Source organism: Herpailurus yagouaroundi, unplaced genomic scaffold, assembly GCF_014898765.1.
Source record: "Herpailurus yagouaroundi ecotype Mexico unplaced genomic scaffold, PumYag 215, whole genome shotgun sequence".
In the NCBI taxonomy this organism is placed as follows: domain Eukaryota; kingdom Metazoa; phylum Chordata; class Mammalia; order Carnivora; family Felidae; genus Herpailurus; species Herpailurus yagouaroundi.
Window position 1 is genome coordinate 4870718 of NW_024412446.1, and position 11630 is coordinate 4882347.

Sequence of the window (11630 nt, forward strand, 5' to 3'; positions counted from 1 at the left end):
ATATTTCAGAAAAATTGTGTTAGTTTATTGTGTGTCCAACTCCATTTGAATGAATAAGCTGAGCCACTCAGGCACCCCTCACAAATACTGGTTTTGTCTACTGATTTTTATATTCTGTTTTCGTGGGTGTGGGGTTTATTATAGTGAACTATATTATTGAAAGTTTTACTTTTTTTTTTAAATTAAAAAAAAAATTATTTTTACATAATCCCTACACCCACTGTGGAGCTTGAACTGATAATCCCAAGACTGAGTTGTAAGCTCCACTGACTAAGCCAACCAGGTGCCCCTAAAAACTTAACTTTCAATCTAAGTTATTTAGACCCTCTACTTTCAACATCGTCTCTGTTTTTTGGTAGCCATTAGGAATAAGAGCAGGCAATGAAAGGAATTTCAGATTGTTCACTTTATGCCCCTTTGGCAGTAATGGTAAAAGGCTTAGTGGAAATGCTGTGGAAATTATCGCCTTCAGTGAGATCTAGCTTTGGGGCCCCTGGGTGGCTCAGGCGGTTATGGGCCATGATCTCATGGTTTGTGAGTTTGAGCCCCAAGTTGGGCTCTGCACTTACAGCACGGAGCCTGCTTGGGATTCTCTGTCTCTCTGTTTTTCTCTCTCTCTCTCTCTTTCTCTCTCTCTCTTTCTCTCTCTCTCTCTCTCTCTCTCTCTCTCTCTCTCTCTCTTTCTCTCTCTCTCTCTTTCCCCTCTGCCCCTCTGTAGCTCATGCTGTATTTCTCTCTCTCTCAAAATAAATAAGCTTAAATTATGTTAAAAAAAAAAATGAGATTTAGCTTTCTGCAGTTAATTTTCCAGTAATCCTTTGTCTTCTCTAGATTGAGTTGTTGCTGCATCACAACTTCTTGAAGGAAGCTTTGGAGGTGGCAGTAGCCGGGACTGAATCGTTCAGAGACTCTGTAACGATGTGGCAGATGAAGCTGCAGGTGCTGATTGACTCCGAGAGCCCCGATGTAGCTGTGCTTTTTGAAGAAGCTTTTGCACACCTGAAAGCCCAGGTCTGTGAACTGGGTCCCTTGTACTTCCTCCTGTTTGGGAAACCTTTTGAGACTCGAGGCAGAGATCCTTTGCAGTGTTGCGTGCCTGACAACGGCTGGCTCCAGAGTGCATTTGTGCCCGGGGGTCAGGGGTCAGGCGTGGAAGGGTTTACTTTGATTTACTAGCCTATTTCTAATTCACTATTTGAAAAATGACTAAATCATATGAAAGTCTTCTGTTTTGATATCTTACAAGTGAGAAATATTAATAGAGAATTATTTTCACTTGCTTCCAAAGATGAACTTAAGCCTGATTTTTATTTTTTTATTTTTAAGCCTAATTAAAAAAAAAATTTTTTTTTAATCTTTATTTTTGAGAGAGACAGAGACAGAGACAGAAATAGCGTGAGTGAGGGGAGGAACAGAGAGAGAGACACAGAATCCGAAGCAGGCTCCAGTCTCCGAGCTGTCAGCACAGAGCCTGACGCGGGGCTTGAACTCATCTCAAGATCATGACCAGAGCCAAAGTTGGATGCTTAACCACCTGAGCCATCTGGACGCCCTTAAGCCTGATCTTTAAACACACACACTTTTTTAACGTTTATTCATTTTTGAGAAAGAATGTGCGCACGGGAGGGGCAGAGAGAAGTGGGGAGACAGTATCTGAAGCAGGCCCTGCACTGAAAGCAGAGAGCCCAATGCAGGGCTCAAACTCATGAAACCTGAGCCGAAGTTGGATGCTTAACTGACTGAGCCACCCAGGTGCCCCTAAACACACGTATATTCCTAAACCTTAAAGCTTTGCAGTGAATCTTTTTTTGTTTGTTTTTAAAGATTTTATTTTTAAGTCATCTCTACACCCAACACGGGGCTCCAACTTAAAACCCTGATATCAAGAGTTGCACGCTCCACTGACTGAGCCAGCCAGGTCCTTTTATATTAACAGGCCCTTTTGCACTTGTGTGGCTTAGTTGGTTAAGCAGCCAACTTCAGCTCAGGTCATGATCTCATGGTTTGTGAGTTCGAGCCCCATGTTGGGCTCTCTGCTGACAACTCAGAGTCTGGAGCCTGCTTCGGATTTTGTGCCTCTGTCTCTGCCCCCTCCCCCATTTATGCTCTCTCTGTCTCAAAAATAAATAAATGTTAAAAAAATTTGAAAAACAAATATATTAGCAGGCCCTTTTATGTTAGTAGGAGAAAAGTGTTCTGGAAGTAAAAGTGGGAAAGTAAAAGTGGGAAAAATTCTTAATTATTTTACTGCTCATTGGTGTGTGTTTCTGAGACATGAATGAAGATGAGATCGTTGAGCCTGGATTGGGTAGTACTTGTGTGGTGGGTCCCCAGACAGCAGAGATGTGACCTGGGTAGCTGTGGGTCTGACCAGCTATGGACTCTTCATTGCTTAGTTCAGAGATGCCTGAGGATAGCTGTAGGCAGTGCTGTCCGGCAGAAGGGAGCCAGCTCTGATAGGAGAGTGCTGCTTTGGGGGTCTTGATCACAAGTCTGTGTGTGCTCTGGCCTCTCATTCCTACTGGGCACTGAGTATTTGGTCACAGCGAGGACAGACTGGGAGTGCATCCATATTTTACATATTGGTTATCTTAGCAGGACCCTGTCTCTGTGGTGACTAGTTTTCAGAGCACAATGCTAGGCCATCATTTTCTAACTTTTTGTTTTTCTTTTTGTGACCAGATTTGTCTACCATTGTGGATTTCTTGGACAGAGTGGAGCGAAGGTGCCAAAAGCCAAGAAGACACTGAAGCCATTTTTAAGGTCTAGGCCCCATGTTGTGAGTCTTGTGGTGGGCAGAGAAAATATGCTTTGATATTTATAAATTTCCTCATGCAGTTTGTCTTTTTTTTTTTTTAATTGTAGAAAGCTCTCTCAGCTGTCAAAGGTGCCGACTCCGTCACTCTGAAGGATAAGTACCTGGACTGGGCTTACCGAAGCGGTGGCTACAAAAAGGCCAGAGCTGTGTTTAAAAGGTACTCTTAGGGGCGCTTGGCTGGCTTAGTCGGTAGAACGTGTGACTCTTGATCTCGGGCTTGTGAGTTTGAGCCCCATGTTAGGTGTAGAGGTTACTTAAAAAAATAACACTCATATTCTTTCATTGCTGTTATTCGTCTCTCCACCCCATACTCAGCCCCTCACACCCAGATTGTGTGTGTATGGCAAATAGTATCTGAGGAAGTAATCCAAGAGACTTTCAAAAAGTCTTTCTTTTTTTTTTTTTTTAAATGGTTATTTAATTTTGAGAGAGACAGGGACAGAGCATGAGCAGAGAGAGAAGGAGACACAGAATCCGAAGCAGGCTCCAGGCTCTGACGTGTCAGCACAGAGCCTGACATGGGGCTTGAACTCGCGAACCGTGTGATCATGACCTGAGCCAAAGTCAGACGCTTAACCAACTGAGCTACCCAGGTGCCCCAAGTCTTTCTTTTTTTGAACAATAAAAGCAGTTCATGCCTATTGTGGAAAATTTAAAAAAAGTAGTTCATGCCTATTGTGGAAAATTTTAAAAAAAGGGTGATAACTAATAACTCATTGTAATCCCATCATCAAGAGAAAAAACACATGGTTAATATATTCTTTAAAGATTTTGTTTTCACTTATTTGAGATTATACTATAATTACATTTTGTTGGTGAACATTGCACTGGCCTTTTCAGTAACAATTCTGCATGAACATCTTTTATTAAACAGAGTTATGTATATACTGCTCTGTCGATGAACCATAATTTATTTGGCTTTAGTGAACATTTCTGTACAAATATTATTTGTCCATGTTGGAAATTATTTCCTTAGAATATATTGTTAGAAGTGGAATTATCGGTCATCTTCAGAAAAGACTTGAGATGTGGCAGAGGGAACTTTAAACTGTAAAAGTGTGGAAGAAGACAACAGGAAAAACTGGATAGGAAGGAGTTTTGTGGGGGTGAGGGGTAAATCATTGGACACTGGTGTTATTGAGTGACTGGTGGTCAAGTCCAGGCCTTGCCCTGCGTCGTGGCCAGGTCTTTATTAAACCATGTATTGTGGAGGTGCAGGCATATGTATTTATTAGATTCATGGGCTGTAAGAGGCTTTGTGTCTTTGTGGAAGGTAACAGTTTTCTCCCTTTATTTTAGTTTGCAGGAAAGCCGTCCATTTTCAGTTGATTTTTTCAGGAAAATAATCCAGTTTGAAAAGGAGCAAGTAAGTGTGCTGTCAGTGTGTTCCTTGTCTGGGCAAATGAATTAATGGTTACCAATCTCTGGCAGCATTTCATCATTTAAAAAGCTCTTCTTATGTACATGGTGTACATTTCTGGTCTCTTCATCTAACCATTTTTCAGAGAGTTGGCTAAGGAATGGTAAGGAAAGAAGACAAAGTACATGTCTGGGAAGTGGAAAGCTCAGCTGTTACCTCATACAGGAAACTCTCCCTGCCAGGTTGGGAGGTGCTGCTTCCTCCCACCCGAGCATCCCATTTGTCTCTTGTATTGGGTTATGAGGTAGATAGTAGGCACTCAGCAACTGTTGCTGGTGGGTTTTTTTTTAAGTTTTATTTATTTATTTTTTTTGAGAGAGAAAGAGCATGTGCATGTGTGAGCGAGGGAGGGACAAGAGAGGGAGAGAGAAAATCCTAAGTAGGTTCTATGCTGCTAGTGCGGAGCCGGATGAGGGGCTTGAACCCATGAACCATGAGATAATGACCTTAAGCCAAAACCAAGAGTCAGATGCTCAACCAACTGAGCCATGCAGGTGCCCCTGTTTCAGGTGGTTTTAACTGAACTTGTAAGTAAGGAAAATTACAAGAAAGTCTCAGTTTAAAAAATAATATAGGAAGGGGTGCCTGGGTAGCTCAGTTGGTTAAGCAGCCAACTTCAGCTCAGGTCATGATCTCGCGGTCTGTGAGTTTGAGCCCTGCATCAGGCTCTGTGCTGATAGCTCGGAGACTGAGCCTGCTTCCGATTCTGTGTCTCCCTCTCTCTCTCTGCTCCTCCCCTGCTTGTGCTCTATCTCTTTCTGTCTCTCAAAAATAAATAAATGTTAAAAAAAATTAAAAAAAAAATAATAGAGGAAAATCCAAATGTGTCTGTAATTCTGTCACAATAATACAGCCAACCATATTTATTTTAATTTTAATTGTTTAACTTTTTTGTTTACACATATACACATAAGATTTTTTTCATGCAAGAATTATTTCTGACATACGTGCCATGTGGAGGTTCTTTCTTCTTCTTCTTTTTCTTTTTTCAATATTATTTTGTAAACACATTTCCTGTGTTTTCACATGGTTATCATTTTTAATGGTTGTAGTATTATTCTTAAACCTGTAGTTTTCTTAACCAGTCCATTACATACAGGTTGTTTCCAGATTTTTGATAATGAAAATAAGAGTGATGTTAAGCATTTTGTTTATACAGCTTTTTTTCCCTTTATTCTTTTGAATAATAATTCAGGTTCTTGAGATAAATTTCTGGGACTGGAGATAATAGTTTTTTTATGGCTCTTTGTAAACTGCAAGATGGTCCTCCCAAAGAAGTACATTTTTAAAATTTGTTTCTTTAATTTTTTTTATGTTTTTATTTTATTTTTGAGAGAGAGAGAGAGATAGAGTGCAAGTGGGGAGGAGCAAAGAGAGCATAATAATAACCAGGCTTCAGATTAATAACATAATAGTTATGTGTCTTGGGCAATTCTAAACCTTGGCATCCTCTTCCATAAAGGAGGTCATGATACTGGTTTCAGAGACGTGAAGGTTACAAGACCAAAAGGGGGTACCACCAAGAAGGGACTTTGCATTGTCCTTTGCCCGTTATGAGCCTTTAACAAAGAGTGATTCTGTTTTTCATGCATGTGTATGACATGAAGTTAAGTTGATTTTTTATAAACGAATAATACAGTGTTAGGTGAAGAGAAAGTTTTTTTTAGTTATTTTGAGTGGGGAAGGGGCAGAGAGAAAGGCAGAGGGAGAGAGAATCCCAAGAACCTGCACTGTCAGTGCAGAGCCTGATGTGGGGCTCAGACTCAAGAACTGTGAGATCATGAGCCAAAATCAAGAGACAGACACTTAACTGACTGCACCACCCAGGTGCCCCTAGTCAGCATTTTAATTTAATACTTGTAGTTGCTCTAAGAGGTATTATTGTTTTATGGGTGGGGAAACTTAAAGTCAGAGGGTTTAAAAAACTCGCTGCAGGTGATATAATTAGTATTTATATAGGCTTTGCTTTCACATAATAAGTTTTAAGGTGGACATAGCTAATATGTGCCAGAGTCCAGATGTGCCAAAGCTACAGGGAGTAAACCTTCCCAATTTACTTACTTAAATCCTCCTCTTCCCTCAGGTCATTCAGATATATTTTCCTGTGAACCTGCCCGTGTTCCCCCAACTGAGAATTAATCAGGCTTTTTTCCATGCTATCATAGCAAAGTGCTTTTATCACTGTTTGACATTGACTTCACTCTGGTGTCTCCTGTATTTTGACTTTCCTCTGAATACGTTGAGAGCCAGGCTGTGTTCATCCTACATCATGAACCTTCTCCCCTACAAATACCTAATGGGTGGTAGCTGTTTAACAATGTGATTGAAATGAATTTGTGACATTCTGAATTAGGCTTTTGAGGCAAGATTGTCTGATTATTTTGTTAGGAATCCTGCAAGATGGTGAACTTAAGAGAATATTATGAGAGGGCTTTGAGAGAGTTCGGATCTGTAGATTCTGGTAAGTAAACTTCAGTTACAGACACGTCTGTTTGCATGTGTGGTCTGTAACCCATCAGTGTGGTTAGAACAGTGTTTAACTCTTTGTGGGTCATGGCCCTTTTTGAGAATAAAGATGGTATCCTGTTACTGCCTGCTCCCTTACTTTGTGCATAAATACTTACAGACATAATTTGGCTTATAATTTCAAGTTCACAAGATGAAGAGTCTGGGTCTTCTTTTAAGAACTCTGGATTAGAGAAAGATTTGCTGGGTTTGATACTCTTAAAAATGTGGTATTTGTAAAGGAAAGGTTAATGTAGGTTAGAATAAGAGTGGGAGTGATAGCAAAGGTGGAGCGGGATACTAATTGACATTAGTTGTCACTGGCTGTTGCCACATTGTCCTCATTGAGGACCCACAAAATGTATTTCTGGCTGTAGGTATGTCATATAAATCCGTTTACTTATGAAGTCAAAAATATTATATAGTGCTTAAATTTAGATTAAAAAAATACGTTAGCTTTTACAAGGTTTTGAGCAGACTTTCTTCTGGTGAGGTGAATGAAAATGGCATTTTTCATAACCTAAGCAAGTTTTATTAAGTATTATAAGAAGGTTATAATGAATTCGTTGAAACTCACTTTCACCTTGAAAGAGACTCAGCAAAATCCTCCTGCTAAAATATTTAGTATTTTTGGTTTATGAAATACGTGGATTGTCTTGATTTAAAATGAAGGTTTTCACTTAAAAAAAAGTTTTGATACTTCTCAGTGTAAAGAAGCTGAGAGAGGCATTGTTTCACATAGGGCTCTAGGGAGATAATAGCAACAAGTTCAGCTTCTTAGAAATCTTATATTGAATCAGTATTAAATAGTTTATATAATAAAGCTTTATCAATGATCTAGTTGTATGTTTCCAGTAATAACATACTGTTTCCCCTTAAAGATCTTTGGATGGATTACATCAAAGAAGAACTGAACCACCCCCTTGGTAGACCTGAGAACTGCGGGCAGATATATTGGCGAGCCATGAAAATGTTGCAGGGAGAGTCAGCAGAAGCATTTGTAGCTAAACACGCTATGCATCAAGCCGGCCATTTGTGACAAGAGGAAGAACGTACCCTGCTTTGGGAAATAGCATTGTAAGCCCTCTTGGCCAGATTTGTATTAGGAGTTCATCTGCAGTTTGTTGAGAGATAGCAGACAAGATGGCTGTCTGATTTTGGGACATGCTTTTTTAGTTTTGTTAGCGTGTTAATTTTTAATTCCAGAAAAGAGAATTGCTATTTAGTGGCAAGAAGCTACTTGTTAAGGTCTGACCTACTACTGTACGGTCCTAAATGTTTCTCAAAATATATGGAAATCATACAACTGAGTTTTTCTTGTTACCCTTGGTCAAGAATGAGTAGCTCTAAACTGTACCTAGGGGCCAGTAATAATGGAGGAGAAAGTACAGTTCCATTTGTTTGTTCTCTCCTTATTAAAAAAGTATACATGGGGCCCCTGGGCGGCTCAGTTGGTTAAGCGTCCGGCTTCGGCTCAGGTCATGGTCTCAGGGTTTGGGAGTTCGAGCCCCGCATTGGGCTCTGTGCTAACAGGGTGGAGCCTGCTTGGGATGCTCTTTCTCTCTCTCTCTGCCCCTCCCCTGAGAGCATGTGTACACCTTCTCTCTCAAAAAATAAACATTAAAAAAAATATTTAAAAAAAAGTATACATGGTGTACATTTGTTGTAGGAAATATAGAGGGAGCAGAGTAATGTGGAGAAGAAATTAAAGCATCCTATAACATCATCATCTGGAGTTAAACTCTGATTTCCTTTATGACATTGGATTTATACTGTTAGATTACTTATTCATTCACTCATTAAGTGCCCACTATTAGCAGAAAAGAAGGGAAGCTTTTGGGATGGAGGTAGGGTTTGGTGGGACAGCTGGACATCCTGAGAGAGCTTGTTGAAGCAGCAGAAGAGGATGCTGGGTATTGGGAAAAGTCCTTTAAGAGGATAAAGACTTTACAAAAGTGTCTTCTGTCTGGGACTAATGTTCAGAGAAGTGTCTACAGTGGGGAGGTCCAGCAACAAAAGGAGGACGTGGGTAGGGTGTAGATGAGAGCAGTAGAGAAGGCCTTCAGAAGCCAGAGTGGAGGATGGCTTGGAGCAGAGAGGGCATTCTGGGAGTAGGGTAGGCTACTGTTTGAATTTTACATCCTTTAACTTAACACTGTGGTCACTGGGAGAAGCATTCACGTCACTGAGAGAAGTGTAGTTTTCCTTAGCAGTATGTTTCACTTATGTTATTTTTCTATGTCATTAAATAGCCTTAAAAACATGTGATGAATTTATAACATTCCATTGTATGGATGAGCCATGACTTATTTTACTAATGCCTTGTGGTTGGATCTTGTATATCTGATTTTTTTCTTATAAATGCTGCTGATGATTCTTATAAATCTTTGTTCACATCCCTGGTTATTTCTTTAGGAGTGTGATATTTGCTGGTAGAATTACTGGATTAAAGGGTGTAACTTTTAAAGATACTGATATGTACTGCCAGTTTGCAATGTATGAGAATACTTTCATGCAATGTAGGAAAAGGTCAATACTTTACCTGCGGTGGGTATTAATGAAGTTTAATGTGTTTTTCTTGGTTCTCTTGTTTTTTTCACGTTGACTATTTTTTGAACTTTTTTCTTACTAATTTAAAAGAATTTTTAAAATATTAAGAATATTAATTTTTAGTTTGTCTCTCCTTTGTTGCAAATAATTTGCCCCTAGCTTTTTTTTTTTTTTTTTTGTGGTGTTTTTTGATGCCCAGAAGATGTGTGTGTATGATACCTATTCCTCTTGCCTTAGACAACTCATTTTCTTCCCCCCAACCACTTAACGAAATTTTCTACAACACCATTTGTGGCTAGCCCTTTATCTCTACTGATTGTGGTACTACTTTTATTATATGTTGAGTTCCTAATGATATGAGAGTCTATTTTAGGGCATTTTTACTTTGAGATTTTGTACTCTAAATGTTGTTTGCTTGTCATTTGTTGTAAAATAAGAACAGTTTCCTCTTTGACCTTTTCATGGAGTCCTGGGAAGTTTAACATTCCCAATCCCGACATGGCATTTTTGTTTCAGGAGGGAGATACATGCTTGTAAGAGATGAGAGTGAGGAGGGTGGTGGTTGGCTCCTTAACGCAAGGCGATGAAGGTGGGTCACCTGGGATCATCCCAACACCTAGGTTTGGGGCTCGTTATGCAGGTTGCGAAGGTGCATCTGGCTAGTTCACCTAGACCTGCCATGTGTGGCAATTTACATCTAATGAAATTATTTTCTCATTTACGCTGGCCACATTTCGAGTTCTTGATAGCCACACGTTTACCATAGTGGACAGCACAGATAATAGAGCTTTTATTTCTGCCATTGAAAGTTCTATGGGAGAGTGGTGACCTGGATCCAATTAGATTTGGGGAAACTGACTCATGGATCAGAACAGCTCACACATTAGTTGGCCACATTCTTTTCCCTGCAGGAAGGTCTACATAGAGGAGAGAAAAAATACTGTGTATCAGCGGTTACCCTAATTTTTTTGTAGTAAAAACTTTTATTTAAATTTTTAAATTTGAGTGTGGTTGAGACAATGTCAACATTAGTTTCATGTGTACAACAAGGATTCGACAACTGCTGTGTGGCTGTGCTCACCACAGCATGGCCACCAGCTGTCACCATACAGGTCCACTACAATACCATTGACTGTATTTCCTGTACTGTATCTTTTATGCCCATGACTTACTCATTCCACTACTGGAAGCCTGTATCTGCCACTTCCCTTTACCCACTTTGCCTCTCCCCCCACCCCCATAATGCTAGTTTTGTTCAAATGTCTTTTATGGTTTATAAACACATCCTTACAGGGAGATGAAGGAATAAGCTCCCTAATGTCCCGAAAGGTTGTCATAAAGTGGCCTAGTGAGCAGGGAATCCCAGCTTCTAGCTTTTCTATTTCATTCTTAAAATGAGTATCACACCCTGAGCACCGGTATGTTATTAAGAGTTTAGGCAGCGTGGGGAAAGGCAGGGAAGGGTTCCTCCCCAGCTCAGGCCCTGCCGATCTGCTACTGCCCTCAGCTTGTAGAGGGCCAGACTTTGAGCATTAAAAAATTGGAGCCCAGCCAGACCACAGTGACAGCACCAAATGTTTAGGGTTACTGTGACCGTCATACCGTGTCTGGACATCGTTTTCATCATCTGTCCTGGTTTCTAAGAACTGTCATTAAGTAAACGTGGAGAATCACTGAGCTGCTGAGCTGTCTCATCCATTTGTGGGTGGGTTATAGCCCAGTTCCAGCCTGAGTTTTACGGAAACCTGTGACAAATGTGGTTGGGTCTAAATTGCATTCAAACTTTTGAGAGCTGAGCTTTGTAGACTATCAGGTAGACTCGGGTAATTGATTAGTCTAACCAGGGATTCGAGATTTGGGGGCTGAGGCACATCATCAGCGTGGTGGGGTAGGGATAACAGCTGGCATTTCAGACCCTGCTAGTCGCCAGCCCTGGGATGTGCACCGGCAGGAGCAGGAGCACGAGGAGCGAGAAGAATCAGAACCCGGGACCCTAGGCAGGGGGCTTGGCTGTCGGGCGCGCCCCGCCCCTCCCGCGCCGCCCCGCCCCTGGCTTCCTCGTGACCCGTGTCCCGCCCCGCTCGGCCGGGAGCACCCCCGGCTGATTGGCCCCTCCGCGGCGTATCCTCCGGCTGGCAGCCAGGCGGGCGCGTCACGTGGCCGAGCAGCGTCCAGGGCGCGGAGGCGCGGGCCGCCAGGCATGGACCGTCAGGCCGCCGGAGCCCGGGCGCTGGGGGCCGCCGAGCCGCCTCGGGGGCCGCCGCTGCCGAGCGCGAGGGAGGCGCCCCCCAGCCCGGGGGTGAGCGCGGCCGCCGCCTGCGGCGAGGGGCGGGAAGA

General features: G+C 41.7%; 2 protein-coding genes across 3 annotated transcripts in view; both read left to right on the plus strand.

Annotated features, from left to right (window-relative positions):
• UTP6 (UTP6 small subunit processome component) overlaps positions 1–8133 on the plus strand; it is a 28814-nt gene extending 20681 nt beyond the window's left edge. For both annotated transcript variants that reach the window (XM_040455277.1, XM_040455278.1), the window contains exons 14-19: positions 832–1011; positions 2683–2763; positions 2866–2975; positions 4118–4184; positions 6627–6699; positions 7625–8133. In XM_040455277.1, the coding sequence (XP_040311211.1) occupies positions 832–1011; positions 2683–2763; positions 2866–2975; positions 4118–4184; positions 6627–6699; positions 7625–7782 (669 nt within the window). In that variant the 3' untranslated portion in view covers positions 7783–8133. The remainder of the gene's footprint in view (positions 1–831; positions 1012–2682; positions 2764–2865; positions 2976–4117; positions 4185–6626; positions 6700–7624) is intronic.
• A 3313-nt stretch (positions 8134–11446) lies between these two features.
• Positions 11447–11630, plus strand: part of COPRS (coordinator of PRMT5 and differentiation stimulator) — a 5902-nt gene continuing 5718 nt past the window's right edge. Inside the window, exon 1 of the mRNA XM_040455279.1 lies at positions 11447–11592. Coding sequence (XP_040311213.1) covers positions 11494–11592 — 99 coding nt within the window. The 5' untranslated portion in view covers positions 11447–11493. The remainder of the gene's footprint in view (positions 11593–11630) is intronic.